The sequence below is a fragment of the Larus michahellis genome, chromosome 5 (genome assembly GCF_964199755.1).
Source record: "Larus michahellis chromosome 5, bLarMic1.1, whole genome shotgun sequence".
Classification (NCBI taxonomy): Eukaryota; Metazoa; Chordata; class Aves; order Charadriiformes; family Laridae; genus Larus; species Larus michahellis.
The window spans coordinates 21,012,998-21,040,980 of record NC_133900.1 but is presented as its reverse complement, the minus strand read 5'-3'; the positions used below and the strand labels follow the sequence as shown (position 1 = coordinate 21,040,980).

Below are 27,983 nucleotides of genomic sequence, written 5' to 3'. Positions count from 1 at the left end.
CTTACCGTGCTTCTCCAGCTGTAGAGTTCCAGCCTTCCGCGCTCAAAGCGACGCCAACAGAGAATGAGGTACCTGTGGGAGAGAGACTCAGGTTTCGAGACCTCTTCGAGGACGAGCGCGTTAATTGGCCTAATTGCTATAATCACATTAAATCACCCTGCGTTGCAACCAACGTTTAAATTGCGCTTCTCCCCGCCAGCTCCTTTAAGGGGGGGGGGGGCATGGGCGTGGCCCGCCGCCGCTCTGACGTAAGCTAACATCCTGACGTTCTCGATAACGCCACCCCGCCGCGTGCCGTTCCAGATCTTTCTGGAAGGCGCCGCCCGCCGCCGCTCGTCCCGAGCCCTTCCGGACCGTTCCGGAAAGTGCCGAAGCCGGCGCCGGCGCCTGTCGCGTTGCCGGCCGGCGGGCGCAGCGCGCCTGCGCAGAGGGCAGCAGCTGCCGGTTGGTGCCCGGCGCTCCGCAGTAGGGGGGGAGAGAAGAGAGAGAGACACGGGCGAGGAGCCGGGTGCTAGCAGTAGCCCAGACGGTCGCCGCTGTTGACTTGTAAGGCCGGCGCGGCGGGGGGAGCAGCCATGTCGGTGGTCGGCATTGACCTCGGCTTCCTCAACTGCTACATCGGCGTGGCGCGGAGCGGCGGTATCGAGACCATCGCCAACGAGTACAGCGACCGCTGCACCCCGTGAGTACCGGCCGCCGGGCACCCCCCTGCCCCCGGCGTTCCACCTCCGAGCCCGGCCGCCTTCTCCTCCTCCTCCCCCGCAGTGGGCTCCCCGAGGCGGGCGGCTCCCCGCCGGGCCTGCTGTGAGCGCCCGGCCGCTCCTGCGGCTCCCTCAGCGGAGCGGCGCGGGGCCCTGCCGGCCGGACCCCCACCGGAGCCCGGCGGCCGGTCTCTTGCCGGGACGGAACACGAGAGGGATGTTTTAAGTGGGAGCCGAAACGCGTGTGTCGGGGCGAGAAACGCTTGGGATCCCCCCCGCGGCTTTTGACTCTTGGTGTCCTTGGAGGTGCCGCGCCGTGCGGGCGTCCCACCCGCGGCGGGGCTTTTCTCTGCTTGTACCGCTCCGGTTTCGTGAAGTGAAGATTTGGGCTAATTGCACGTATTTCCCCAACTCCAGAAGGGTTGGCAGGGCTGGAAGCGTTTTCCTTAACGATTTTAGGAGGGAGCGGTGGTGGGTTCCCCGGGGTCACGGGGATGAGCTCCCTCTGCCCGGGCCCGTTCTCACTCGCACCGCGGCCGCGGAGCGGCGAGGTCTTGCTCGGGCGGGGGGGGGGTTGCAGCGGGCAGCGGCCGTGATGATGGGATACGCAGGAGGAGGTGGAGATTTTCCTCTTCTGTTTCTATGGGATACGTCTAGGGCTGCTCGAGCTCCATCTGTGCGTGATTTTCAAGGAGGATTCAGGAATTCGTATAATACTCATAAACATCGGGGTTTGGATGCTGCTTCCTTTTATAAAAGGAATTTGTAGCCAAGAGCAGAAAGCTGTTCCTGCTACGTGAGGCCATAGTAACTTTAGCATCGCTATCTCTTTGATCTCGGAGAAATGTAGGGTTTGTTTTGCTTTCTCAAAAGTTGTTTTTTTTTAAAGTCCAAAGAAGTTAAGTGCTAAAATCCACCTGTCTGTGTTAATGGGAATATTCTTTAAATTTCTTCTTAATACTTAGAAAAATATACTTCTCCTGTTAACCCTCAAGAAGGCATTATCCTTGCACACGTTTTAGGAGAACTGAAATTCTGAGACCTTTCAAATTCTGTGCAAGGAAGCCCCTGAAATCGTTGCCCAAAGAATTCTCAGACAGCTCAGTTTCCTTCCCCTGTATGACAAAGACCGCTTCCAGGTCTTAGCTATTCTTGGAGTGTGTTCTTGTCAGATAGGCTTCACATGGGTTTCCCTATGCTTAATATTTTTCACATTAATGGCCGAGTAACTGTCCTTCCAAGACACTTGGAAAGTGATTATGAAAGGGGTTAAAGTACAGTTAGCAAGAGAGCATCTGGAGTGCACAGATATTTAAAGGCAGTAGTTATCTTACTTACAGTGACATTTTTCCTGGTTTTTTTTCTTCTCTTTCTCCAAAATGTAATATTGGAGAACATGAGGAACTTCTTTTTAAATACTGTTGTCTTGAGGCAAACCTAAAAAGTAAATAGAAATACAACAGGCTTACTATTGTTATGGAAGTTTATCATAGTAACCAAACCTTACCTCAAACAGGATTTGAGTGATGTAGGCAGATCTAACTCTTATATCATCAAAACTTTTCTGCTTATTACACATAGCAACACAGTAAATAAACTCTTCTATGTTTCTATAGAGGCATTTACATAATTTAGATACTTGAAGTTAGCTAATAGTTAACATTGATTGGATATGTCCCAAGTACTTGGGACTTACTCCCAGAAATACAAAGTTTTAATGTTTGTTGTGTCTGTATAGTGCGGTGTAAAAATATCTGGACAAGCTGGTACACTTTCATGCTCAGTGTGTTGTTATTAAGCCATGTAAAGATAATGGGCTAGGTCCTAAAGATAGGTCAGTCCTGGCTGTGCTCAACAGGGCTAATTGCTCTTTCTGGGCAAGGCTAATTAATGCAGCCAGCTTCCAGTTTTGGAGCTGGTTCAGGTATCTGTGCAATACTGCTGTTGGTGTAAGCACACTTCAGCGCTGCAGACAAAAGCAGCGTAGGCTTATGGAAGATGTGTATTATCACAATTTAATACAGTGCTCTTAAGTCAAATCCAGTGTTCCAGTTGTTAAAACATTCAGGTGGTCCTTTAGTAATATTGTTTGCCAAAAACCTATGTCCTCTAATCTAGGGCATGGGATTGTTAGTTTTTGTAAAAACCTGTATTATCTTCGAAGCTGTAGCACAAGCATTTTAGAAAGAAAGGAAAAAGCTTCTGCTAGTAAACCATCCACTTCAGTAGAACTTGTACTTTTTAAGGCTTTGGGCAATAAGGTTCTCCTTGGATGTTAACTGATGCTTTGCTTTTTCTCCAGCAAGTGTGTGGTACGTGTTTCTAGTGAGCCGGGCTTGTAAAACTCATGGCAAATGGCCCTTCCAAGTGCTGTGCCTCACTGCAGTGGTTCTGTGGAAAACCAGTTGATTGTTGATAGCTTGTGATTTTTCGGTAATTAGTGTAATCACAAACTGTAATTAAAATGATGAGGTAGCATTTTCTTCAAAACAGTGCAGGAAAGAATTGAAACACCCTTCTGGTGAAGGGGGTTGGTACCTTTAGAAAAGTGTGTGTTGTGTTCAGAAGCTCCCTTCCAAGCCAGCTGAGGGTAGCGGTGGGGGAGGCAGTTTGGTTGTCGCACTTGTTGTATCCTTATGGTGGATGTGCTTTCAAAAGGGCTGTCTTGGATACAACTGAAATGTTTGGAGCCAAAAAGAGCATAGTTTACTTTCTGATATCTCTGCTTGGCAGCCAAGGGAGGGAGAAACCATCCATCCTCTTGTGCTGGAACTGAGTAATTGAAGTAAACCGTGGCAGGAACTCTGGTGGCCTGAGTAGCTTCTGACTACTCAACAGTCAAATTCCAGCACGGAAAAGCTATGATATAATAGCATGTTATTATCCATAAAATAAATGTCTTGTAAACCATTTATGCCCTTTCTAAATTACTCTTTTATCTGACTTTTCTTAGTCATTATAAAGTACAATTGGGATCTCTAGTGTTAAGCGATGCCAAATATTCTAGAAGCTGTTTGTGAAAGCTGAACTACATATTTGAAAATGTAGGGCAATGCATTGTCTGTTTGCAGCAGTTAAATCTGGAGGAGGTTTTGCATGTTCGGTGCAGTCTTACAGCAGAAGAGGTTGCTAGATAATAACTATCAAATTACATACGGTGCCCTCATTGTAGTGATGATGGAGAGGAGACAGGAAGCAATCGACTATAGTGACCTTTATGCATTCATTAAACAATTAAATTTGAACCGCATGAAATCTGGGTTGTATCTGTTAGTTACTACTGAATGGTTTCAGCCAGATCCGTTCCCTTTTGGGGAAAAAGTTCTATTTCAAATCTGTAAAGCGAAGGTGTGGTCATAGTAACCTCCAACAAAAAAGTTTCCGAAGGCAGTCAGTATGAGGTGGCTAAGTGGTGGCTGGGGACCTGGGGCAGCCTTTGCTAGAGGCTGAGGGGGTTGCTCAGTGAAAACCTGGGAAGCAGGAGCAAGAGGCCGTGGACCGCTCTAGAGCTTCCCAAGCCCTTGGTGGTGGGGAGCTGTTCCCAGATGTCTCTCTTTCTGCCTGTTCCCTGTCTGTACCTGGTAGCACTCACTCGCGGGGAGTGCTCTGCAGTTTGTAGAACTGGGCGGTTCAGCTACCTTGGGCTTAGGTGTTCTCTTTATTGTTCTCTACAATTATTGTTGCTAATGGCTGCTGCAGTGTGACTGTGGTACTGTCAGACTTCAGGGGTGTTGAGTCAAGAAAACCTGACTGGTAAAGTTCAGTGTTTTAAATTAAATGTCACAGGCTTCTTTGGTTTTAAGCTGCGACCCAAAAGTAGCAATTAATTCCTTACCTACACGATAAGATCTGTAGAATGCATAAGCTTTTAAAGAATTCCTTAAATGCAATTATAATGAATACAATTGCGGTTGCTTGCAGTTTCTAAACTAATTTGCAAAGAACAAAATAACAGGAATTTCACTGCAAGTTCTGGTGCTTCATGCAATAACGCTGTTAAATACCACATCCATGTTCTGCTACTTTAATTTTTGTGGGTGTTTTAAAGTACCATGGGAATATTCTATGGTGTTTTCTTTTAAAGCTGAATTTATTTATTTTTTTCTGTTTTTACTTAGAGCATGTATATCTTTAGGATCTAAGACCCGGGCCATTGGGAATGCAGCGAAGAGCCAGGTAAATGGATCAAAAACTCTGGTATTACTTACCTGACTTGTCTCCTATTGAATTGTGGAAAGAAAAGTAATGAATAATTGGATATTTTTCTGTTTTAAAGTAAATTTTCTACAATAAGTGTACATTTCACAGTAATAGTTACTGCTTCAACAATATATTCCCTGTATTAAAATGGAAATGATGTTTCTGCATTATTTGTCATTCAGAGTAAAAAATGGGAAGAAACAGAAAACGTTGTTTCTTTCCCAGTAAAAAATTATTATTTTTTCTTGCTTACTTGTGACGGTGAGAATAGAGTTCATAATTAAATGTCCATTGGGGGTGAGGAGGAATACTGTGCTTATGTTTTAGAAAAGTGGAAGCTGAAGTTGAACAATGGAAGTTTGGTATAGATAGATACCAGTTGTTGCTTATAGTGTGAAATGAACACATCTTAGTAATTTACTGTCTCAATTTGGAACTTTGAACAGAAGTTAAATTTCTCTAATCCTGTGTAAATTCACTTCCAACCTAGGACAACCTTCCTTAAGTACCATGAACGGTCAGTATGTGCAGAGGCTGTATCGCTTTCATTCTAAGAAACTTCACACTTTTTATCTGAGCTCAACCCCTGGACTTTGCTGGTGAGAAGGTGTCCTGTCAGCACTCTTCCCCGGCTACTAAGTTTGCTATTTACACTAGTAAACTAAACTAGTTTATCTTGGAGAAGATTACCCTGGAGTAGTTTCTTTTGATAGCTTAAATATTGTGTTGGTTAGGATTTATTTCTTCTGGTCCTTTCTTTACTTAGAAGTATGTCCTTAAAGTAATTAGATTGAAATACTGGTGAGAGTATAGGTGTGAGAAGGCTTTATTTGTGTCCAGATGGGATCTGAATTAGAGGAGAACTTTAAAGAAAGTGAAATGCATTGATTTGTTGAAGCTTCATTTAAGGTTAATATGGGTAATAACTTCATTTGTTCATGCAGACAGCCATTGCAACAATATGTAGTAATACGATCTCAAATACTGCATAGTGTATTAGAAAGCTCCCCTAAAATAAAAGGTACAGTGAAAATTGACAGCAGCAAGCTAATGGATATTAAAGAGGGAAGTAAATGTTAATTTTTTTAATGGAGACCATAGATTCAAAAATAGATGCCTCCTCCTTTCCCCTCAGCCATTGCTTTCCAGTAAATATGGAGGGCTTGACATGGGTCTTCGGTATGTCCATTGAGCCCAACAAGAGATCCTTTCTGGCTGGTCTTCTGTAGTCTGTGTATCACGGGTAATTAAAGTATCTCTTCCACAGATTGTCACAAATGTAAAGAATACAGTACATGGCTTCAAAAAACTGCATGGAAGAGCATTTGAAGACCCTCACATACAAGCTGAAAGGGCCAAACTTCCCTATGAACTGCAGAAGATGCCAAATGGCTCCGTAGGAGTAAAGGTGAGTTAGAGCTTTGTGCGGAATATCTTTAGTGGTAGAGATGAGCACTTCAGACCTCTGTTTCTTAAATTCCTACGTGAATTGACTTGTATTTTCCTTAAGAAAACTCTAAATATATTCTTACTCATTTTGAAAAGAAATTTCGTGTGATAATCAGTACAGTAGCACCTTTTATTTTTTCCAAAGCCTGCCTTAGCATAGTTTTGCTACATTTCTCATTTCTCCTTTGTAATTTGTTCACTTCTTTAAATGTTCAGAAAGATCCAGAGTACTTACTCTCTATTACATACTCATGTCTTCTAGTAATCACGCAGTGTAAAAAAGGTATTGTGTTGTCTCCCATACAGGTCTGTTATAAACTGTTAATAACTCTCACTCCAAAAAAAGTTGTTTCATTCACCTTCAATAAAACTGACTGTGCAATAAATCTGCTGTTAGCAAGAGATGAAGAACATTTTATTCCCTGCATTAACAGCTGCTCAAGTACCGTACTTTCTCCGAGATAGCCATTGAGGTTTCTCATCAATTGTATTAGCTTTCTGTAGTCGCATTAGTAGCTTTTCACCTTCTCTTACTAGATTTGCCTGCAAATACACATAATTACAGTGTGGGATTATTAGTCTCATCTGAGTTTAGGTCTTGCAGACATGCAGAGACCAAGTTTCAGGAAAACAAGATAAGGCTCTGAAGATGTAATCTGTACAAGTTATTTTTAATTCCCTTCCAAACTAAGTTGGTAGAAACTGCTCTTCTCAAAGATCAGCCTTTCTGTCTTTTGTCTCTGAATGTGTCTATCTTTTACTATTTTCATGTGGATTGGGAGTGCATTTCTGAAGCAAATCTCCCAATTATCCTCATGTAGTACACTTTGAATTGCTTTCTGGTGGGGCTTTATACCTCACAAACAAAAAGTTTCTTTTGTTCTGTATAGTTGCTCATATCATACTCATTGCCAGTGTAAATATAGCTGCTGTTCACCCTTCTGTATTTCCCTGCACAGGAGTGTTTGGAATTGCTAGAGAGATGGCAGCCCATCAGGAATTGAGGATGTAGAACCTCATGTGAAGGCTGAAGACTCAGAGGTGTTTCCTGAGCAGGGCAAGACTGTTAGAATTGCCTCGTTTGCCCTTTCCCCGCCCCATGTACTTGAGTGACACTTGCAGGAAGCAAATGTTCCTTGGGTTTGCTCCAAAATTCTTGGGTTTAGCTCAGGTTAGGACAAGTCTAATGCTATGTTCATTATGTATTTTCTGTTTGGTTTTTTTATTATTTAAAAAAATCCCAAATAAACAGCAAAAATACTGTAGCTTTGTGAATAGCCCCTTGAGATAACACAAGTGTTAAGGTTTCCCAGAAAACAATTTTCAACTGAACTGTTATGATTTGTTGTAGGTAGCTCAAATCTATAGCATCAATTGATACGGAGAGTTATTTGTGTCCAGAGTCTGGTGTTAAACTTGGGTATCAGTGCTCAAAATTACAAAAAATGTCCGAGTCACACATCTTAGAGAAAAGTTGAGATGATTTATTACAGAATTACAATTCTCTGTTTCAGGTGAGATACCTAGATGAAGAGAGACTGTTTGCAGTTGAACAGATTACAGGAATGCTACTGGCCAAGCTTAAAGAGACTTCAGAAAATGCTTTGAAGAAACCAGTGGCAGACTGTGTGATTTCAGTAAGTTGTAATATATTTATTGCAATTCTTCCTATAGATAACTTTAAGCTAGTACTATTTATGCCACGGTGTAATGGTAAGAGATGCAAGTGGTGGCTAGAAATCACATTCCCCCCAAAATGGGCCGTTATTATAGGTTTTTTCAAATGAGAATACTTTTGTAATCATGTATGAGAAGATGGGAAATCTGTTAAAGCAAGAGTGTGTTTTTAGAAAGAACATACTACTAAAGTTGATCCAGACTGGCTAACTCCAAGTGCTCTGTATAGTAATCCTGATGACTGTAGTTACTGTTACAAATGGGAACGTGCCTATGTGTAAGCATTATCTTCCTTGGTTCCAAAGAGCCTTCCCAAATTCAGGTTGAATTGAGTGTTGCGTAGTTGAACGCTGTTGGGTTTCATCGTAGTTGAGAGTTGCCTGAACTTTATGGCTCTGAGGGTCATACTCGCGATTTGAGAAGCCTAAACTACCTGCATTTGTTTGAAAAGGTCTTTTTATTTAGCTGGTTTGCTTGTGTTGGGTTTTTCTAGCTAGTGTCCTCACCTGCGGCGGGGGAATGGGGGGGGGGGCAGTTTGAAGAGGAGAGGTTTTGTTCCTGATACAAAGTCCTAAATGTCTACTGTTGATACTGTCTTTGTTTACTGCTTCACTTCTGCTCTTGCGCTGGTGAGAAGTCTGGGCATGAAGTATTGGGGTTATCCCCTCTGTCAGACAGAGGCATGGGAACTGGAAAGCTGCGTACTTTAGCTGCTAGAAGTCTGCTTTGATCTCTTTTCTTGCTTCCTTATGGTATACAAAGACACTTGGAGAGAATACCTCCCACACAAACAAGGATCCTTGGTAATGCATCACAAAGGTAGCTAATGAAATACATTATGAACATAGTTCTATTTCTTCAGCTTAACTGAAGTTGAAGATACACCAGCTGATTGCAGCCAGGTTCTAAATGCGCTCTGATTGTGCTTCCGCTATTTTTGGTGGAACTGAGTATTTGTAGCGCACTGTGAGCTGGCGCTGTGGCAGAGGTGATAACTGAAAAACGGATACAGATTCAGTTGTAAGTTTAGTTCAACACTAAGTTTAGTTCCAGCACCACTGTAGTGCTTCTGCAGTAACTTACTTTGGGGCTATGTATGAATATTTATCGTGTTGACTTTGTGCTGCACAAATGCTTTCAACAACTGGTAATGATTTTAAGATCAAAGACTCATCAGAAGAATCTGAGAAGACGTTTTCAGGGTTTTTTTGGTGCTTAAATCTACTTTGTTTAAAACTACTCTGGATGTCCTTTCGTTTTTGTCATATTTTGAAATTTTAATAGAAATATGCACTAAAATGAATTACCTAGCTGTTTTATTCAGACTGCCTTATTAATCTGAGGTTAGTTTATAACAGCTTCTTGTGGTATTGAAATTTATAGCGTTGCTTAATGGATAAGTCTGACTTTTTTAAATTAAAAGTCCATACTTCATAATATTCTATGTAATTATTTTTTGGAAATAGGTACCCAGTTTTTTCACTGATGCTGAGAGAAGGTCTGTAATGGCAGCTGCACAGATTGCAGGATTGAATTGTCTGAAGCTGATGAATGAAACTACAGCAGGTAAAGGGTGGCAACACATTTTTTCTTTCTTTTTGTTTTTTTTTTTTTTTTTGTTACCCATTCAGGCTACTGAATCCAAGGGCGATGACACACTCCTGTTAGACAATTAAGAACTTGCAGAAAAAGTGATCCAGTCTAGTACTGCCCAGTCCGGCTTGGGAACTGGAAGCACAGCAGCTCTTTTGGTGGGGTGGTGTTCAGCGCTTATGAGACATAATGAGAGTTTGGGTTTGCGAACTTGAATACAGTGCCACGTGAAAATAGCTACTCTGCTTCTGAAATAAAGCTGGTGACTGTGCTTACTGCTCTGCTGTACTGTGGAGCTACAGCTGATGTATCGGGAGGGTCTGAGTTAGCTTCAGAGTCTCTTAATAATCTAGCTGAGGTGTGCACCTGACCAAAATTCTCAATTGTTGTATTAAATAATAGTATAGTACAGTATTATCAGATGTAACCTGCATTTGTCTGAAAGATTACAGTAAATAAATTATTTAACGTAGGTGTGTAGTGGGGTCTTCTAACTTTCTTTCCAGCTTACTGGAAGATGGGTGTGCTGGAGTAAAAATACATCTCATGGAAGAAGTAGAGAAATACTTTCTAATCATAAGCTAATATATATTAGAAGTGAAAGACATTGAAGGGAAATTCTAAAATGTGTAATCCAAAGATTTTTCATATGTATGCTTTAAAACCTGTTTCTACACAAACTGTACTTTTATAGAACTTTTTCTGAAAGCAGACTTGCTGATCATATTTAGAAACAACTTGAACTGTATGACTTTTCAAAATACACAAATTTAATCAAGTGTAAGTCTGGTATAATGACAGTTTCAACTTGTGGCAATCCTGTCAGTTGTAGCATCAGCACAGCTGTTGGTTTTATTAGTTGTTTGCTGCCTTCCTCTGTTTTTGATGAATTCTAGGGTGTAGAAATGCATTACACGTCATGGGAACTAAAGTTGAAGACATTTAAACCAGTAATTTATTTTTTTCTTAATTTAAATTCCCTTTGCTTTTAGAAAGTCTCAACCAACTTTCCAAATGAGTGCTGGTATTGAATTCTTAGATGCATTTAGTCTTCTAAAACATTATTTTTTTTTAATCTCTTGAGCATGCTTGAATTTTGCAAAGCTGAGCTAAAAAATACTGAAGGTAAGGCATTTCAAAGGAGAGGTGTAGGCATGAGACTTAATCTGTACCGTTTCACAAATTACAATGTTATTTTGGCTACAAGCAGAACTGAAATACAAGGTGATGCTTTAGTAGCGTTAAACCTTCATTTGACACCTCTTTTCTCCCTTGACAGTGAAAAATGTGTTTTCAACACGTTAACTTTCTTTGTGATGAGCTGCTTTACATCTGAACAGTAGTTCTTAAACAGAAACAAAAATAACCGATCTGATACATCCTGGATCTAAAAATTTCAATTTATGATGGCACATATGCTACTGACTTTAAGTTAGTGCTTTGAAGTTGTACAGAATGCACTTGTTAATTGAAAAGAGATGTTAAGTTATACAGAACAATTAAATGTCAATTACATGAATGAACATGAGGTAATTTACTAGTAAAACTATAAATCAAACAAATGAAAATAAAGAACTTGGCAACTCAAAATGATCTAAAACTTGTGACCCTTTTGACCCTTATGTTCTGTTTGAGCAAAGTAATGGAGGTGTTTAGAAAGAGTAAACAGTAAGAAGCGTCTTTCTTTTGGTAGTGCTTTTAGTGCATGCTTTACAGTTGTGCACAGCTTTCCCTTAACTTCTGTGGGGTGGTGTTTTTCAGTTGCATTAGCCTATGGAATATACAAGCAAGATCTGCCAGCCTTGGAAGAGAAGCCAAGAAACGTGGTCTTTGTAGATATGGGGCATTCTGCGTATCAAGTTTCAATCTGTGCTTTTAACAAGGGAAAACTGAAGGTAATCTTTTAAGTCATACAGTAAAATCCCATATTCCCGAAGTATTTCATTGAACAGTACTCAAAATACTGTGCTGTAGAGAGATTATTTTTTTTAAACTAAATAAATGTCTATAGCATATATTTTTGAAATGCTGCATACAAAAACTTTGTTGTTTTTTGGCTATTTCAGGAAATCAATTTTTATAAAATGCAGAAATGAAGTATCCCAAAGTGCTTGCGAAACATACTGCACTGTTCTTGTGCCGTGTTGTGTCACTGAAATATTTGCATGTTCTGGTAGTCTCATAAGCGTTGTAGTTGTGCAACTGAAGGGAAATTGTTGAACTCCCTGAATTTCGCTGTGATGATTTTTTTTCTGCCATCCATGATGGTTCAAAATTAAATTCAATAGGATGTGAAGTAAAACTGAACAGTCTTCAGTTCCTGGTTTGGAGATTTTTGTCTGTGAGCTACGGACAAAATGTAGCTGAATGTTTTTGTAAACTTGTCTTTGATAGCAAAATGTAGTCATCTGAAGTCATATGGAAGATGATAGCAAGTTTTTCTGTTTTGAGTAAATGACACGAAACTAGTAAGAGCATGACAAAGTACCTATCCTAGTCTGCCTTTTCTTTAGTGAGCTAGTAAGCTGAGTAGGGGCTGCAGCAGGGTAGGAAACAGCATAGTAAATGTGATTGATAGTATTTTATTTGGGGAGGGCAGAAACTAAGTAATTGAGGAGTGATCTTTTCCAGTTGTTCTATCTGACAGCTGCATAGAAGATGGCGAGCAAACCACAAACAATATTCCCCATATCAAACTTGTTTTTAAAGGTCTTAACCTTAGAAGGCTAGTGTCTGTATGAAAGCTATCCCTATATCCAAAAAACATTGTCTAACAACTTCTAATCTTTGTTCTTTCACTTCTGTGCAGGTCTTGGCTACTACCTTTGACCCTTTTGTAGGTGGTAGGAATTTTGATGAGGCTTTGGTAGACTACTTCTCTGAAGAATTTAAGACAAAATACAAACTGAACGTAAAAGAGAATCCCCGAGCGCTGCTACGATTGTATCAGGAGTGTGAAAAACTAAAGAAGCTTATGAGTGCAAATGCTTCTGACCTTCCACTCAATATTGAGTGCTTCATGAATGACCTTGACGTCTCCAGTAAGATGAACAGGTACTGGGTGTTATTTCCACTGAAGTGCAGTGAAGCGTGGTCTCTAAGCTGTCCTGTAACATGAAACACTTTCCCTGTTCCTGCAGGGCTCAGTTTGAGCAATTGTGTGCTGCCCTTCTGTCCAGAGTGGAACCTCCTCTAAGAGCAGCCATGGAACAAGCTAGTAAGTAGGAGTTAATTTAGGTACTGCTTTTGGTTCAAGAAAGTAACTAGTAATCCAGTTATCCTAGATCTCTTTAATGATTATCTTTTTAATATATTTTTGTATTTATTAGAATTGCAAAGCTAAGTACTGAAAAGTTAAATGTAAGTTCCATTCATATGCTTGTCATGTATGCATGATCCCATTCCTGCCTCATTTCATGCACATACCACTCTGCAGCCTTGGTTTATTGACCCTCATTCACCCTGTGTAATGGAAGAGGTTGGCGCTCTGAAAGATTACTGTATTTAAAAAAAAAAAACCGCAAAACCACCAAACCAAAACCATAATGGGAAAAAACTTATTATTCTCTACTGCAACTGTCTGGCCAGCCTGTTCCATATGTGATACGTACATGTCCTCACTGACCTGAGAATTTGGCAGTATATTCTTAAAATAAATTATCTAAAGCATGTGCAAATAACAATTTAATTTTTTTTTGCCTAATGTAGTATAAAGTAGAGAATTAGACTTTCACAGGAAAAGGTTTTACCCCTAATTCCAGCATATTCAACTAAAAGAAAGGGAAGAATTCTGCTTATCTTGTGACTTGGCTAGATAGCTAATACAGGAAGTAAGAACCTGAGTAACTGTTGGGCAGAGCTGTTCAAGGATTGACAGTTGTTTGAGATCACTTTATACACATATCTTGAATTCAGAATTAAAAAGTTACCCTGCAAGCACAGTCTAATATTTCTTATATATTTTAATTAAGGGTTTCCTTATTGGGAACCAAAATTGAACCAAATATAAAATGCAGTATATTTGGGTTTCATTTTGTTCCTGTTTGGGAGGGGTGAGGTATTGTCCAGTAGCGCAGGGCTGCCAAAGAAAACCCAATTGCGTTTGTGCACACCAGAAAGGGGGTGCACATGGACAATGAGTTTTAAGGAACAGCTGTCCTCATTGATGGTTGGCTTCTGCATTTTCCATGATTACACAACTAGAAAACTCTGTATCCTGCAGGAGGGACAAAGAGTTTGAATAGGACACATCATGAAAAATCTGGTTTTAAAGATCTTGTAGGCCGGTGAATATATTCAGTACTTGTCACAGTGTCTAGATAATAAGAGAATGCTTTTATCTGGGTTTTTTTGGTTGTCCAAAGACAGCTTTTTGATATCTTGATGATAACTTAAGGCCATGTACTCTCTTTTCTAGAACTTCAGCGTGAAGATATCTACAGTATAGAAATAGTAGGTGGGGCCACTAGAATTCCAGCAGTGAAGGAACAGATCTCTAACTTTTTCTGTAAAGAGATAAGCACCACGCTAAATGCTGATGAAGCTGTTGCAAGAGGCTGTGCCTTGCAGGTATAGTTATTGAAATTAACTTCAGTATTGCTTCTTTAACATCAGGTACTAATGAAATGCAACTAACCGAAAGCAAAAGGTACTATAGTGGAAACAAGATGTAGAGTCTTACTTACTCGTTCAGCAGGTGGTGACAGTGACCATGTCAGAAATGAGTGTATTGCATTCGGTAATTTGCTGCTGTGTCATGTTGTAAGGATGGACTTGTTAGAGACCTGTTAAATGAGATGACCCAAATTGCACTGTTCCACTTCTGTGTCATCATTTGGAAGCTCTGCTGGGTATCTTTTCTGATAATCACTGGGGAAGTAGCATCTGTTGCTATAATTTATTTAAGTCTTTCAGTTCAGTTAGGTTTCTACTAAGCATAGGACGTTTCCGTTAAAAATTATGTGATAAGCAGGACCTCCATGTCCTGCTTATCATATATGATTTGTAGCCTTTTTGCACTTAGGTATTAATTACTGTGATTGCTGTTTATTTGACTACATGGATATAATAAAATTTTGGTCTTTGTTTTCTAGTGTGCAATTCTTTCCCCAGCTTTTAAAGTACGGGAATTTTCCATCACAGATGTTGTTCCTTATTCCATAACGTTAAGATGGAAATCATCTTATGAAGAAGGAACAGGGTAAGTTGTATGGTGCCTACAGAGAAGTGTCTGTTTGTGTATATAAACAAAAATGTTGAGCTATGGGAGTTTTTCAAGTTCTAATTTTCTTATTTTGCATTATACCTCTTGATTTCTGATTGCTGCTTAATAATTGGAAACACATTTAATTAAAAAACGTTGGTGTGAAGTTGCTTAATTTTTGAGAAGTGTGACTTAGAATGCATAGTGCAGCTTTGAGACCTACAGGCCTTCAACCTGCAACTCTTGTCATAAACTGACTTAAACTAAATTATTTAGCTGCTTGGTTAGCAGGGTTGCTGATCATTAATGCATGTTGAGTTTGATTATCCATTACGTTACGCTCAGTGGTTTAACCTTACTTAATATTTTACTGCTGTAGGGAGTGTGAAGTCTTCAGTAAGAACCATGCTGCTCCATTCTCAAAAGTAATTACTTTCCACAAGAAAGAGCCTTTTGACCTGGAAGCTTACTATACCCATCCACATGAAGTGCCTTATCCTGATTCCAGAATAGGTAAGGACATGTGAATAAAACCCCTATACCCAACTCCTGTTGATAATGGGAAAAGTGGTTCTCCTTTTTTTAAGGTATGTCACTTCCATATTTCCTAGGTTACAGAAGAGCCTAGGTTCAGAAAGGCTCAGCGCAGTCATCTTGGTTTAGCAGCAGTGATCAAACAGTATCGACATCTTTTGGCAGTTCCAAAAAAAAAAAAAAAAACCACCGTACTTTCTATCTGTCTTCACTGTTTCTGAATGCTTAAAAAAACTTAGGTACAAAGACTTTAGTGCTCTATTGTCTGGTTCTTTCAACCTCTGTAATACGGATAAGGACCTTATGTGCCTGCCAGCCTGGATTTTTCAGAGAAATTGTATCAAAAGACCTGTGAGAACTGGACAGTTATCTGTCCAGACAGGTATCTGTCATGCCTTTTTCTGTTAATCTGAGAACATACAAGATAGGCATTTCCTGAACTTAAGCATCTGTAGTAGAATCTAAAGCATTAGATGGTATGACTAAGTTTCCTGGTAGCTTATACTACTTTACTTGCAGTTAGGAGACTCCTCAGGATCTTTAAACTAATTAACAATTTTATTTCCTGATTTACAAATCTGATATAAACCTGGTGCTACCTATTTAGCTGTCTATGCAAGAAGGCTGTCATCTCCACGAAAGAATATTCTCCTTTACATGTGCACAGTCTGCATCGCTTACACTCAAATTTCCAGCAAGTTGGAAAATAAAGTATCAACCTCAATGCTTCCAGAAGCCTTGATAAGCGCTGTTCGTTCTCCAAAATTTCTAGTGCATTCACATTACCAAATTCAAATAGAATCTTTTATCTCTGTTAACATTTTATTTTTCAGTGTAAAGTTTGAGTTATGTGGATGAAAGAAACCATTCGAGATGAATCAGAGTAATTTCTCTAGTGTGATGGTTAGAGAAGGCAACAGAGAAGTAGAACACCTAATAATGTGTTATCTTGACTTGACAGATAAAGCAAAAACATCTTACGGGGGAAACAGGTTTTAGTTTATCTAGCTGCGGCTTACATTGTAGAATTGACAGCTAATTCTAATTGACAGTAGAATTGACAACTATTTACAAATAGTTTATTTAAGTTACATGAAGCTGCTACTTAATTTAACACCCTTCAAGGAATGTATTTTATATCTTTTTTTCTCTTTCGTTATTTTTTGGAACAACAATTAAAACCATCTTTGTTTTTTCAAGGGCGTTTCACTATTCAGAATGTTGGTCCCCAACATGATGGCGACAATTCCAAAGTGAAGGTTAAAGTGCGCGTCAATATTCATGGCCTTTTCAGCGTGGCTAATGCTTCTATAATAGAGAAGCAGAACATAGAGGGAGATCAGAACGACACACCCATGGACACTGAATCATCAAGTAAGAACCAAGGCAGAGATGATGAGCTGGTATGTAAACTTGTAAATATCTGTGCTCCTTGTAATTTTGACATAGTCGATAATTGGAGATTAAATCATAATGTATAGCTTTTGACAATTACTACTTCTCCACCCTTAAATGACTTCTTCAGTTATGTAACACATTTCTTCATGTCTGTCCACGGTGACATGTGGCACTAAGAAAGCAAAAAAGAATGTAAAACCAGATTCTAAAGAAAGCTTTAATTTTTTCATTGTTCTTTTACCATATCTCTACTAGTCTTAGCATTATCTAGTGTTGCTGTCAAATGGCAACATGTTTACAATTCATTTGTCAACAGATCTCATTAAAGTTTGGGGTTCTTTTCCTCAAGTACTACATTTTCATTGAGTAAGAGAAATATGGTATTTCTTTATATATGAAAAATTTGTTCTTCATAAACATTCTTTAACTAAGGGCACTTATTTATATACTTCAGTGTTGGCAGCTCGTACAAACTGGCTTGAAAGCCCATATGGGAAAATTACTGGAAATAAATGTGCAAAAGCTTTGTCATTAATACTGAGAAATTAATGAAATGATGTTCTCTCATTCTAGTGCAAGGAGGATCAACTTTTTTGGTAGTGCCCTGCATCCTGGAAGTAGATCACTGAGAGCAGTGAGGTGCAGCTATTACATTTGACGCTATGGAGTTGAGGAGTGGGTGCCAGGGAGCACTTTGCAGCTGGGAACGGCACACCAGCGCTGGTCTCAGCAGCCTTTCTTTTTTGCTTGTGCCCTTATGAAGCTTGGGATTTTGGTTATGTCACAGCTCACAGGGGAGAGAGATGATGGCGTAGAGAAAAAGAGGATAAAGGAGCGGGCAAGCTGTCACTTCAGACTCCTGCTCTTTCTGAGATTGCGAAGTGCTCGGCAGTGACAGGTCTCCCAGGCTGTCAGGCACACTGAGGGAGGGTTTCCTTAGGGAGTAAGGCTGGACAGAAAGCAAACAGCAGCTTTATTTAGAGGAAGGGGTGAATGCATTTCCTGTCATTATCTCTTCAAATTTGTCTTGGGCAGCTTGTCCCACTTTAGTTGAATATACTACAAGAATTGGAGCAAGTGGTTACACAGTGAGCATTACATAAATGATATAAGCAACTCCTTAAATATTATACTGCTTTCCAGGAATTTGAGCATATTTGAAATACCAAACATGACGCAGTTCCTTGTGGACAAGTGCTCTGCATCTGATGTTTGTATGCAAGCAGAACCCAGTTGAAAGTGGTGTAGCTGGCACTTAGTGTAATAGGTGTGCTGCCTGAGGAGGGCAGGAAGATGAGTACGCTGTGTTCAGTATGAGAGTAACCACTTCCATCTTCAGGCTTTCAATTTGTAGTACTGCCATTCATCTAATGCATCTCCTGTTTTACAATGGTGTTTGTCAGCAATTACCTCTCACTATTGAGGATGATACCCTCGACTCTGAGGAGGAGGTTTGTGGTGTATATGTGTATTATTTCCCCGCCTCTAGCTTTTCTGTGTAGGCAAAACAGTTCCTTCCAGTTGTTGCCTTTTCTGTGTGAACAGTAAGAACAATAAATGAGGATTTTTTTTTTCTACTCTGAAGTGACAAAACTTAAATTAGGTAAAAGTAGCCTTCTTGATTTCAACTTCTATCATTAAAAACTGCTGAATCAATTAACATGCCTAAACTGCAATATACGCACCTGTGCTAGAGTTTGAAATCCTTAAATAACTTTTTCTTGTATTTCGCAGAACTAACAGTAAATTATTTTATATGTGTATGTAGTTTGTGAATCCAGGAATCTTACTTCCTTGTAATGGAAGTAATCTTAGACCTTTCAGACCTCAGCTACAGCTTGTTACTTATTGGTGCTCTGGATGTCCAAGTATTGCAGTCATCCTGAAAGCTTTAGACTTATCTATTACTATGTTATTAAAAGTTTTTTTCAATTATGACAAGGAATTGTATTACTTAAACTAAATCAAGTGATCAGCACTAGTAATTAGTGGTGTCTTTAAGACACTTAAATTTAAAATAAGGCATAGGCGAACTTACAGATAAATTTAAGTGAAACTTTCTTAATTTCGGGTGGCAGGGAGGGAACCATCAGCGGTTGTTCACGTGCTCCAAGAGGCTACTACAGAAATTAATTTCTGTGGTCCTATGAGGCAGATGCAGGTAGCAATTACGATGACTAAATTACTTTGGAATACGAATTTTACAGTTTAGGTGAAAAATCATGAGAGGTTGAAGTTCTGGCTGTTCCATAGAGAACCTGTCGTTATTGCCTGTGTTGGTGGTGTGTTTCTAGATAATGTTCTTCACATACATTTTATATGTATTTATTTCTAATTTAAAATGAAGTGAGTATTCACAGGGGTTAGTGTAATTCTTTAATGGGGACCGATGGCAACATTATTTCAAGGGGGACAGGCAGAACAGAATGTCTGTTTAATTTGAGCGAGATACGAATACAAGTACTGTATCAAATGCCTGTTTAAACATGGTGAATCAAAAATTCTTAAGAATGATTCATAAGTCCTTATAGTATCTGTATTCTGCTGTAACTGATGTCAGTCTTAAATCATACAGCAAACCTTTGCATTCAGATATGTAACTCTTTTCCTAGGATAAAATGCAGGTTGATCAAGATGAAGGTGTTCAGAAAAATCAAGCTGAACAACAGAATCAAGCAGATGAGGAAACTGAAAATGCAGGAACCGAAACAAAAGTTCGTATTCAGTATTGATAAGGAAATGTAATGTTGCTTCCCTTAGACTTTTTTTTTTTTTTGCACAGTATTCTCAAAGTCATTAATGTTACTAGTTGCAAACATGGGACTGTAGTTAGGGGAGTGCAGCTATATTGAAATGGTTAAGTTAGGAATACAACTTTAGCATTTCCATTTTCAACATAGTATATGATTGAGACTTTGAAGTAAGTTTCTTTTAACATAGTTTTATAGTGAAGTGAAGACGGAATCTAAGGAAAAACTTAGGAAGCATGATGAAGAAGAGTATGTTGTGCCTTTAGCTTTTGAACAGGTTTCCCCAGTAGTTCTTCACATTGTGTTTAAAGAAATTAAATTGCACCGGTTCGGTTCAAAACTAAGGTAGTGGTGATTCTAAATAGCAGAGGAATAATTAGGTGCTTCATTTATGGATGATTTATTTGTAGCTGTCATACTAGTTCCATTCTTGCAAGTTACTTAATAGCGTAAATCTTTTTATAGGCTGCTTCTGGAGACAAGCAAGATCATCCAGCCCAGCCAAAGGCTAAAGCAAAAGTTAAGAGTATTGACCTACCTATACAGGCAAGCCTCTATAGGCAACTGGGACAAGATCTTATCAATTGCTATATAGAAAATGAGGTAAGCAACGTAAGCAGATGACCACTCAAATTAATGTCACCGTAGATAATTATCCAGAAAGAACTTGCAACTATAAACTTCCTGTCTAATTTAGAATTCCTTGGAGGCTTGTCCTTAATTGTAAGGGGCTTTATTCTGGTGGGGTTTTTTTGAGAAATTAAACAGTTTCACTAGACTTAACTACCCAGTTGTCTGCATTTGACCTATTAGGCTGTCATTACCCAAAGCATCCATTCTGTTCTTAGACAGGAAATGGGAAAGATTGCCAGTAAAGGCTGCACTGAATGTTACAGGAATGCTAATTGTTACTGAGTGACCCAGTGCTGGTCAGGAGTGGCACGTTTTTTTGGTGCTTTGCAGAAGCTGTGTCCTTAGTTACATCACATTTTTTGCCCTTCAAGTCCTGTATCAGCAAGGGAGAATCACAACACACAGAAAACCTGCCATTCAGTGGATCCCTTGGGAACTTTCTAGATACCATGTCTGTGAAGATCCCACCAACATAAGCTTCTCTCTAAACAATGATCAGCCTGAAGAATAAAGCGTGAAATAATTTTCGTAGGGCAGAATGATTCCTAGTGAATTCCAAACCAGTAAAGACTTGCTTTACTTCTAGTCCTGTCTCTAGTGGTCAGATCATAATTGATATCTGATCCATTTATGTTGAAGAACTCATTTTTCCCCTGTACCAGTTCTGCCTGCAGTGAAGATGACTTAAAAAGGTGAAAATTTTAATTAGTAATTGTGAATTAGCAGCCTTCTGCAAAGTTCTGTGGTACAGTTTCAAAAAAGTAATCATTAAGCTTGACATTTAAAATGCTTTGTTTTAAATAAGCTTTTCTGCACTGTAGGGGAAGATGATGATGCAAGACAAGCTTGAAAAAGAAAGAAATGATGCTAAGAATGCTGTTGAAGAATACGTGTATGACTTCAGAGACAAACTGTGTGGAGTCTTTGAGAAATTTATCACTGAGGAAGTAAGACTCACCTGTGTGTTTCAACTGTTGTAAAAAATTCCTCTGTATTTATAAATTTTGACTGTGGGCTACGTGGAGGCTGCAGGGGTCTGTTGTACTTGTTTCAGAATATGAAATGGATTAACTTCACGGAAGTGTGGTTTGAACTTCACTTACATCTGACATGCAGAGTTCTTTATTGTCTGAGAAGTTTCTCGGCAGCAAGGAAAGATTCAGGATGCAGGCAGAAAGTAAAAATCCTCTGGTGGGGGTAGGAAAGCAGGACAGGTCACCATGGGCTTCTAAATTGTGGGAGTGGGTAGGAATAACATCAAAATGAGCAAAAAAAGTGTGTCTGTAGCTCTGTGTTTTATTGTCTAATTTCATTAATTTAGAAAAATGATTCTTTCCCCACTTAAAAGTCCAAGTAAATGTGATGAAGAAGGCCGTACGCTGGGCTTTTGCAGAGACAATATTGAAAAAACACTTGTCCTGTAGTCATTTCTCTGCAACAGCCATCTAAATAAAAGTGGGTGGTACACCAGCAACCAGTTGAAACAACAAACGTCCAGCAGCAGTTTTAAGGTTGTCTCTCTGGATTACCTGGCCATTAAGTCAGCAATGCAGTACAGATGCCCTTCCAGCATAAACTCAAGGGCTGTCTTTCCCGTACCAATTTCAGAACAATCTCTTGCGTAAGTTGTGGAGATAGATAAGCACTTTACTTCTAAATAATTAAAGATAAAATCTTTGTTTATAGACAGTAGAGTCCAATTAAAACAATTTTAACTTCAACTATATAGAGATGTCCAGATTTGTCTGTTCTTCCATCCTGCTATCAGAGAACCTGAGAAGCAGAACTTCCCATGTAGAGATAATATGCAAGAATGTTAAGAGATGCATGTACTTTCTTACAAAACCAATCCTGAAGCTATATAACTCCCATAAACTTCACCTGCAAATCAGATCAGTAGGGCTGTCCTGCCTCTCTTATCATTCTGTAAAATCTTGGCTTTGAAGTCTGTTAATTACCATTCTCCTTCACTATCACTTTGAATATTTTCAACTGATAAAACTGTCTGTTTTGAGCAGGGAGGCTTCTTTGTGCCGGTGGTAGAAGTCTCATTTGTTGTGTTCCCTTCTGAACTAGAATATCCCTAACTTGCTTCACAGGATTCAAACAAGCTGACCTTGATGTTGGAGGACACAGAAAACTGGCTTTATGAAGATGGAGAGGACCAGCCAAAACAAGTATACATGGATAAGCTTCAGGAATTAAGAGTAAGATTTAAGTTACTTTTTTCTAGAAAAATCATGTGTGTATTTGGTGGTGGGAGCGTTTGTATAAATATGTATGGCTAAGAAAGCAAAGCCTTAATGAGATGTGTGTATGTGCCTACCCATATGTGAGTGTTGTAAATCCATTAACTTAAGTATGGACATTCAGGTTGTATCTGGATGTAGTTCAGTTATGAAATGAACAGAATATTTAGAACTAGAAATAGTTTGGTTTCATGTCAGTTGTGCTCCTAATTTGAAAACAGTCAAAATGAAGCAGACTGTCACTACTGACAATAAAATTGCTATGGGAACTTTCTGTCAGTCTTGCTGCAATCTGGAAGAGACTGTTGAGTACTTTGACTGCTCTCCTGGGTATTCAGAAGTACATTCCAGAACAGATACTCTGTTTTTCCTGTTTTCAGTGATCTTCTATAGCTGTATCATAAAACTGATTTTTTTTTTGGTGTAATTTCTAATGGTAAAGGCTGAAGATTGCTTTAACAGTAGCTTACACTGTATTATTTGAGTAGTAACAACAAAAAAACCTGCTTAAATACTTCAGATTTTAAGAATCTCATGGGAAAATGTAAGTTCTGGTGAATGACTAGCTACTCTGTTTGTAGTAAACTTAAGTATGTCTCTAGCTCTTGGGCTCCAGCTTTTTTCTCTGAAGTCAGATTTCCTTTAGGGAGGGATAATTGATGGAAACAGACGTGTAGATGCTGGTAGCGGCCTTCTTGCCTGGACACCAGTATTCAAGAGAAGAAAAAACCAGACAATGGATAAAACTAGGAGTTTTCAGATGAACTACTTTAAAATTAAAACATCCATGTAAATCCTGTCTCGTTTCTCTTCTAAATGCATTGTTCCAAATGCTCCTTTTTGCTGAAAATGACTGCAAAATACTAAGCCTAATAAGGACAGGCACTACTGCTGTGTTTAAACTCACAGGGTTTTTTTGGTTGCACTAAAGTGAAACACAAAGACTAAGCTCTTGAATGGATGAGAAAAGGAGTTAGAGGCAGCCTTCCTTCCAATGCCACATTTTATTCTTAGACCAGACTGAAGTAAACTTGTATTTTATCAAGATCTTTGTGCTTATGTTTCCAGAAATTTGGACAGCCTATTCAGGAAAGATACATGGAACATGAAGAGAGACCAAAAGTTTTAAATGAACTGGGAAAGAAGATTCAGCTCCTTATGAAAGCAGTAGAAGCATACAAAAATAAGGTAGAAGCAAATTATTTAGGGAATGAACTATTATTGGGTGCTTGAGATTGGCTGTAGAGTTTTTTGTGTTTAAAAAGAAATCCTATAGGATTACCTGTTAAGACGCTTTAAAATGGTTGTTGTGCTTCTGCTCCTGAGAACAACTTTTTTAAGACTATCTATTGGGGTTAGTTAAACTACAGGAAATCTCAGGTGCTTTTTTTTTTCCTTGCAGCTTCATTACTGATGTGCTCTTCAGCAGTGTGCACTTAAGATCAAAGTTTCAAATGTCTAAAAATAATGTCCTGTCTGTCTTGTTCTACACCATTCTTCATACTAAATGCTTGCTAAAAACTGGTTTTTATCGGGTTGTAGCAATGGTATCCTGTTTTGTTACGTGTCTATGAAATTCTTCATTGGGTGAGAAGCATATATTAATCGAGGATATAAATATCTCTCTCCTTAGGATGAAAAATATGATCACCTAGATCCTGCTGAGATGGAAAAAGTTGAAAAATACATTAACGAGGCTATGAATTGGTTGAACAGCAAAATGAATGCCCAGAACAAACTAAGTCTAACTCAGGATCCAGTTGTCAAAGTGGCAGAAATACTGACAAAATCTAAGGTAAAAAAAAAATCATTTTATGTGTTGCATTCTGAGTTTTTCTTTAATGAGATTTTGGTCTCTGGGTTGAGCTAGAATATTACACCTGCAGAGATTTTAAAGCTATGAAAAGATCCATAGAGAGGGAGCAGCACTTTTATTGATGTTCATTTCTGACTTTCGATTTACAGCAGTACCTCTGAATAACCCTTTTTAAAATATCCTTTATATATTCTAACTTGCTAGAAAATGGATTACTATACAGGCGTTTAGCAGATTGGAAGCTCTTTAGCTAGTGAAAGATTTTATTTTAAGTTTCTAGACTCGATAGAATTGAAAAGTCCAGTCCTTGAAAATTAAATTCAAGGTTGTTCTGAACCTGAAACATTCTAGTTTAATGTAATCGCTGTGCCACCAAATGAACTTGCTCTCTCGCTTCTGTTACAACTAGGAATTGGATAGCTTCTGTAATCCCATTATATACAAGCCCAAACCGAAGATAGAACCTCCCAATGATGCGCAGTCAAAAGCTAATGGCGAACACAATGGACCAGTGAACGGACAGAGCGGTACTGAAACAAAACCCGAACCAGCGAAGGACAATTCTCAGCAGACCAAACCACCTGGAGAAATGGAAGTGGACTAAATCTTGCATTTCTTTCACTTAATTAAAATAGTGCGAGTAACCACAGGGTCCATTCTTTTTGTCTGCTACACACCTCAGATGTTCAGTTATTCTTAGCCAATCTTCTGTCATTTGTTGCTGAGTAGTTTTGAAAGTGTTTTATATTAAGTACAACTCTGATGTTCATTTCCACTGATGCTGCTTATGTGGAGCTTTAGCCAAATGTAGATTGTATAAGTCAGTTTAAGCTTTCCCAATATATTTTATATCAAACATACAGAATTGATATATAAATGGCAACAATCTACCTTATTTAAAGCTTTTATTGTGGATAAACCTCAGCTCCTTTATTCAGGAAAGGATACTGTATTGCACTACTGATGCTCAAGTGTAGATCTAATTGCATCTTTATTTTGGAAAAATATTGGAATTGAAGTGGCAAAACTTGTCACTTGAAGCACTGACCTTTTCTAGTTATTGTATTGTTATAATTTAAATATTAAAATAGAGGTTAGTTGGCATACTAGTCCATCTTGTTGATGTACCATGAGAATTGTACGGTCTTTTTCATATAAGCTGAATAATACAAGCTTAAACATTTTTTAGATTCCCATACCACTAACAATCTTAGTTCCAAAATGGTAGCATAATGGCTCTGCCATTTGCTGAAATTAAGTGAGTGGTCTCAGTGCACATCGCTGTACAGAACGTACTGCGCTTACAATAGGATGATGCTAATGATAGTAGTATGAAGGGGTAGAATATACAAGGACTGTTGGATAACTTGCCTTTGAAAATGTCTTATTGCACATGTATTATTTCTTTTGTTTTGAATGAAGTCTACATCTTGATCACATACTATACTGGGGAGGAGAAACAATAGAAATTGTGCTGTGCGAGCTGGATATTAGCACCCTGATTTTGAGTTTGCTTAAATGCTGTTTGTTGCAAGCTTGAAAGAAATACTGAGAGCTTTTTTAAGCCTTGGTCCTCGGCACATAAACCTTTTGGTCAAGGATCTAAACAAAAGAGCTTACAAACTGGTTATTATTACCCCAAAGATGGAATCTACTTGATGAACTTGCAGAGCTTACTATCTTTGGTCATTTACTTGATCTAATGAAAGTGTCTGTAATGTATTACACAGTTGAGTCGCTATTTTCTTTGATGCATCTTGGACATTGTCAAGGTCCAGAGTATGTTATTATATGTTAATGTTTCTGTTAGTCACGGAGGTACTGTAGCACTTGCTAGAGCAAGTCACTTCTCTTTTGACTCTCTCTATTATAGACACCTCTTCTATTACCAGGATAGGAATGGGCTGCTCTATGAAAAGTGGTTTTGCATTCAGGACAGTGTAAGAAAGTGAGACTAGTTGCAGTGTAACACTTTGACTTAAATTCCATTGCAGAAATGCATTCAGGTGTTCATCAGGCATTCCTGCAGCAGTTGTCCTGTACAAGCCTGTGAACAAGGGTCATGCTCTTGTTTCTGGCTTTGGCAGACATTTTATCTCCAACCACGCCCTTCATGTTCCACCACTGCGCATGCTACAAAGAGAGTAAGTAGTCCATGACTCAGGCTGGAGTTGGTGGAGGTGAACTATGTTCTCAAGTATCTTCACAGAAAAAGAAAGCATCACTTACACCTGTATACAAACCTGCTAAACTAGTTCAAGTGCTAGAATTGTATCTTCATGACTGACATCAAATGACTGAGATGCACATTACTTTGCTCTACTGTTCCTCCTCTACACAATCGGTTGTGGATGGTTTGGCACCTTGAGTTTACATATTTAAAGCCCTTGAACAAAAACTGAGTGACCTTGAAGAGCTGCAGCTACTCTGCAACCTCAGTCTTGAATTCTGCCACTGTAGTCACACATCTTTGGCACTGAGGGGGTTCAGTTGTCCTAAGTTTACGTCAGTACGTGACTGAGCTAGCTTTGGTCCCGTAGGCTTTAACATCAGGAATATCTTAACAGCTTTACCACAGCAGTGTAATGAGTAGCATTCTTAAGTATTGGCTTCCTAAAAGCCATCTACACATTAATTTGTCTAGTAGACTTCCTGATACCTGGTAGAAGAGCTCAAACAGTGCAAATCTCCAGTTGCTAAAAGGTCATGTGTAAGAACAGAAAGTCTTCTGCTCATGGTCATCAGATACTTAATATTACATTACAAATGTCTGAGGCAATTTTTATGTATAAAGGCTTAAAAGCAGATACAGTTAAGACAAGCAATTGTAGTAAGGTTTTCTTACTAGAATAGGTTGTTTTTTTTGCTGTGCATCTGCTCTGTCTCTAGATCCCTGGTGCGGAGGAATGCTACCCCCAGGCTGCTGATAGCAACTAGTTGCTGATAGGTACACGTTAGGAATCCTGTTTGGAAGGGTAAAATTGTTCTTTTCACAGTGAGCTTCACATTACGTGAGCATATGACTCTGTTCTCTGTTACAAAGAGGAAATTTTACCAGGATGCAGATTTAATGTTCTCAAGTGCTTATATAAACAATGCACAACTGGAAGATGAGGTTTTGTGCATTGGGCTCAACAAGTTACCCTGTGGCTACCAGAATTAGTATCTTGCAACAGAAAATAACAAGTTTTGTTAGGGAACCAACAGTAGTACACCACTCTGCATCTTGTATATTTTAAAAACAGGTATTTGTTGCTAACGTCTTATTTGAGACTTTCTGTGGAGGGCAAGATACATTTCTAATGTTGGAAAGTGTTCCATCCATTCCACAAAAAGAAAAAACAGGAAGCAACACTATATTTGTAAAGGCAGTAGAGTTTTGTTTTAAAAACAATAAAAAAGTTTTGTTAATCACAGTCTACAACTTCATGTAAAAGTTTAGTTACAGAACAGCATAAATAGTTCGTTCTATTTTACTAGTAACAGCTTTCTTCTTTTCTTTAAAGAGGACTGATGCTCCTGTCTTGAACATCAATGGACTTGCTCAAGAAATGGCTTTAAAGTTAATTTGCTTTATTAGACTTAAGTTGCTACTAGCAGTTTTACAACTGATCATGGCTTCCTTTCCATATCTCTTATTACAGTAGTTTAACCTTTGGGATTTTCATGGAACTTCATTCAGATGTTACACAAAGAGATTTTTAACAATCCCTTTAAGTTAAACTTTCATACTCTTCCTTCTTTAAACTGAGAAGGATGCTACAGAATAAGATAACCTGG

The 27,983-nt window shown here is 39.0% G+C and overlaps 1 protein-coding gene and 1 long non-coding RNA gene across 3 annotated transcripts in view; one reads left to right on the top strand and one right to left on the bottom strand.

Moving 5' to 3' along the window:
* LOC141743970 (uncharacterized) overlaps positions 1-379 on the bottom strand; it is a 39,606-nt gene extending 39,227 nt beyond the window's left edge. Inside the window, exon 1 of the long non-coding RNA XR_012587291.1 lies at positions 6-379. This is a non-coding gene — a long non-coding RNA (uncharacterized LOC141743970). The remainder of the gene's footprint in view (positions 1-5) is intronic.
* On the top strand, positions 252-27,619 carry HSPA4L (heat shock protein family A (Hsp70) member 4 like). 2 transcript variants are annotated; one of them, XM_074589084.1, is made up of 19 exons: positions 252-682; positions 4,820-4,877; positions 6,169-6,309; positions 7,865-7,987; positions 9,494-9,593; positions 11,382-11,515; positions 12,430-12,674; positions 12,761-12,837; positions 14,038-14,189; positions 14,714-14,820; positions 15,203-15,336; positions 16,558-16,760; positions 19,368-19,469; positions 19,971-20,108; positions 20,960-21,085; positions 22,238-22,345; positions 23,456-23,575; positions 24,021-24,182; positions 24,613-27,619. In XM_074589084.1, exons 1-19 carry the CDS (start codon positions 576-578, stop codon positions 24,805-24,807), a joined length of 2,532 nt encoding a protein of 843 aa, XP_074445185.1. In that variant the 5' UTR covers positions 252-575; the 3' UTR covers positions 24,808-27,619. The 2 variants fall into 2 exon arrangements, with proteins under 2 accessions (XP_074445185.1, XP_074445187.1); XM_074589086.1 differs by lacking the exon at positions 19,368-19,469 and having other exon boundaries at positions 356-682.
* The last annotated feature ends 364 nt before the right edge of the window (positions 27,620-27,983 follow it).

Bases quoted from the DNA above. Each gene is read 5' to 3' on its own strand.
- HSPA4L (XM_074589084.1), top strand. From the start codon at position 576: ATGTCGGTGGTCGGCATTGACCTCGGCTTCCTCAACTGCTACATCGGC. The intron at 6,310-7,864 runs GTGAGTTAGAGC...TCTCTGTTTCAG, and splicing joins ATGGCTCCGTAGGAGTAAAG to GTGAGATACCTAGATGAAGA. The intron at 23,576-24,020 runs GTAGAAGCAAAT...CTCTCTCCTTAG, and splicing joins TAGAAGCATACAAAAATAAG to GATGAAAAATATGATCACCT.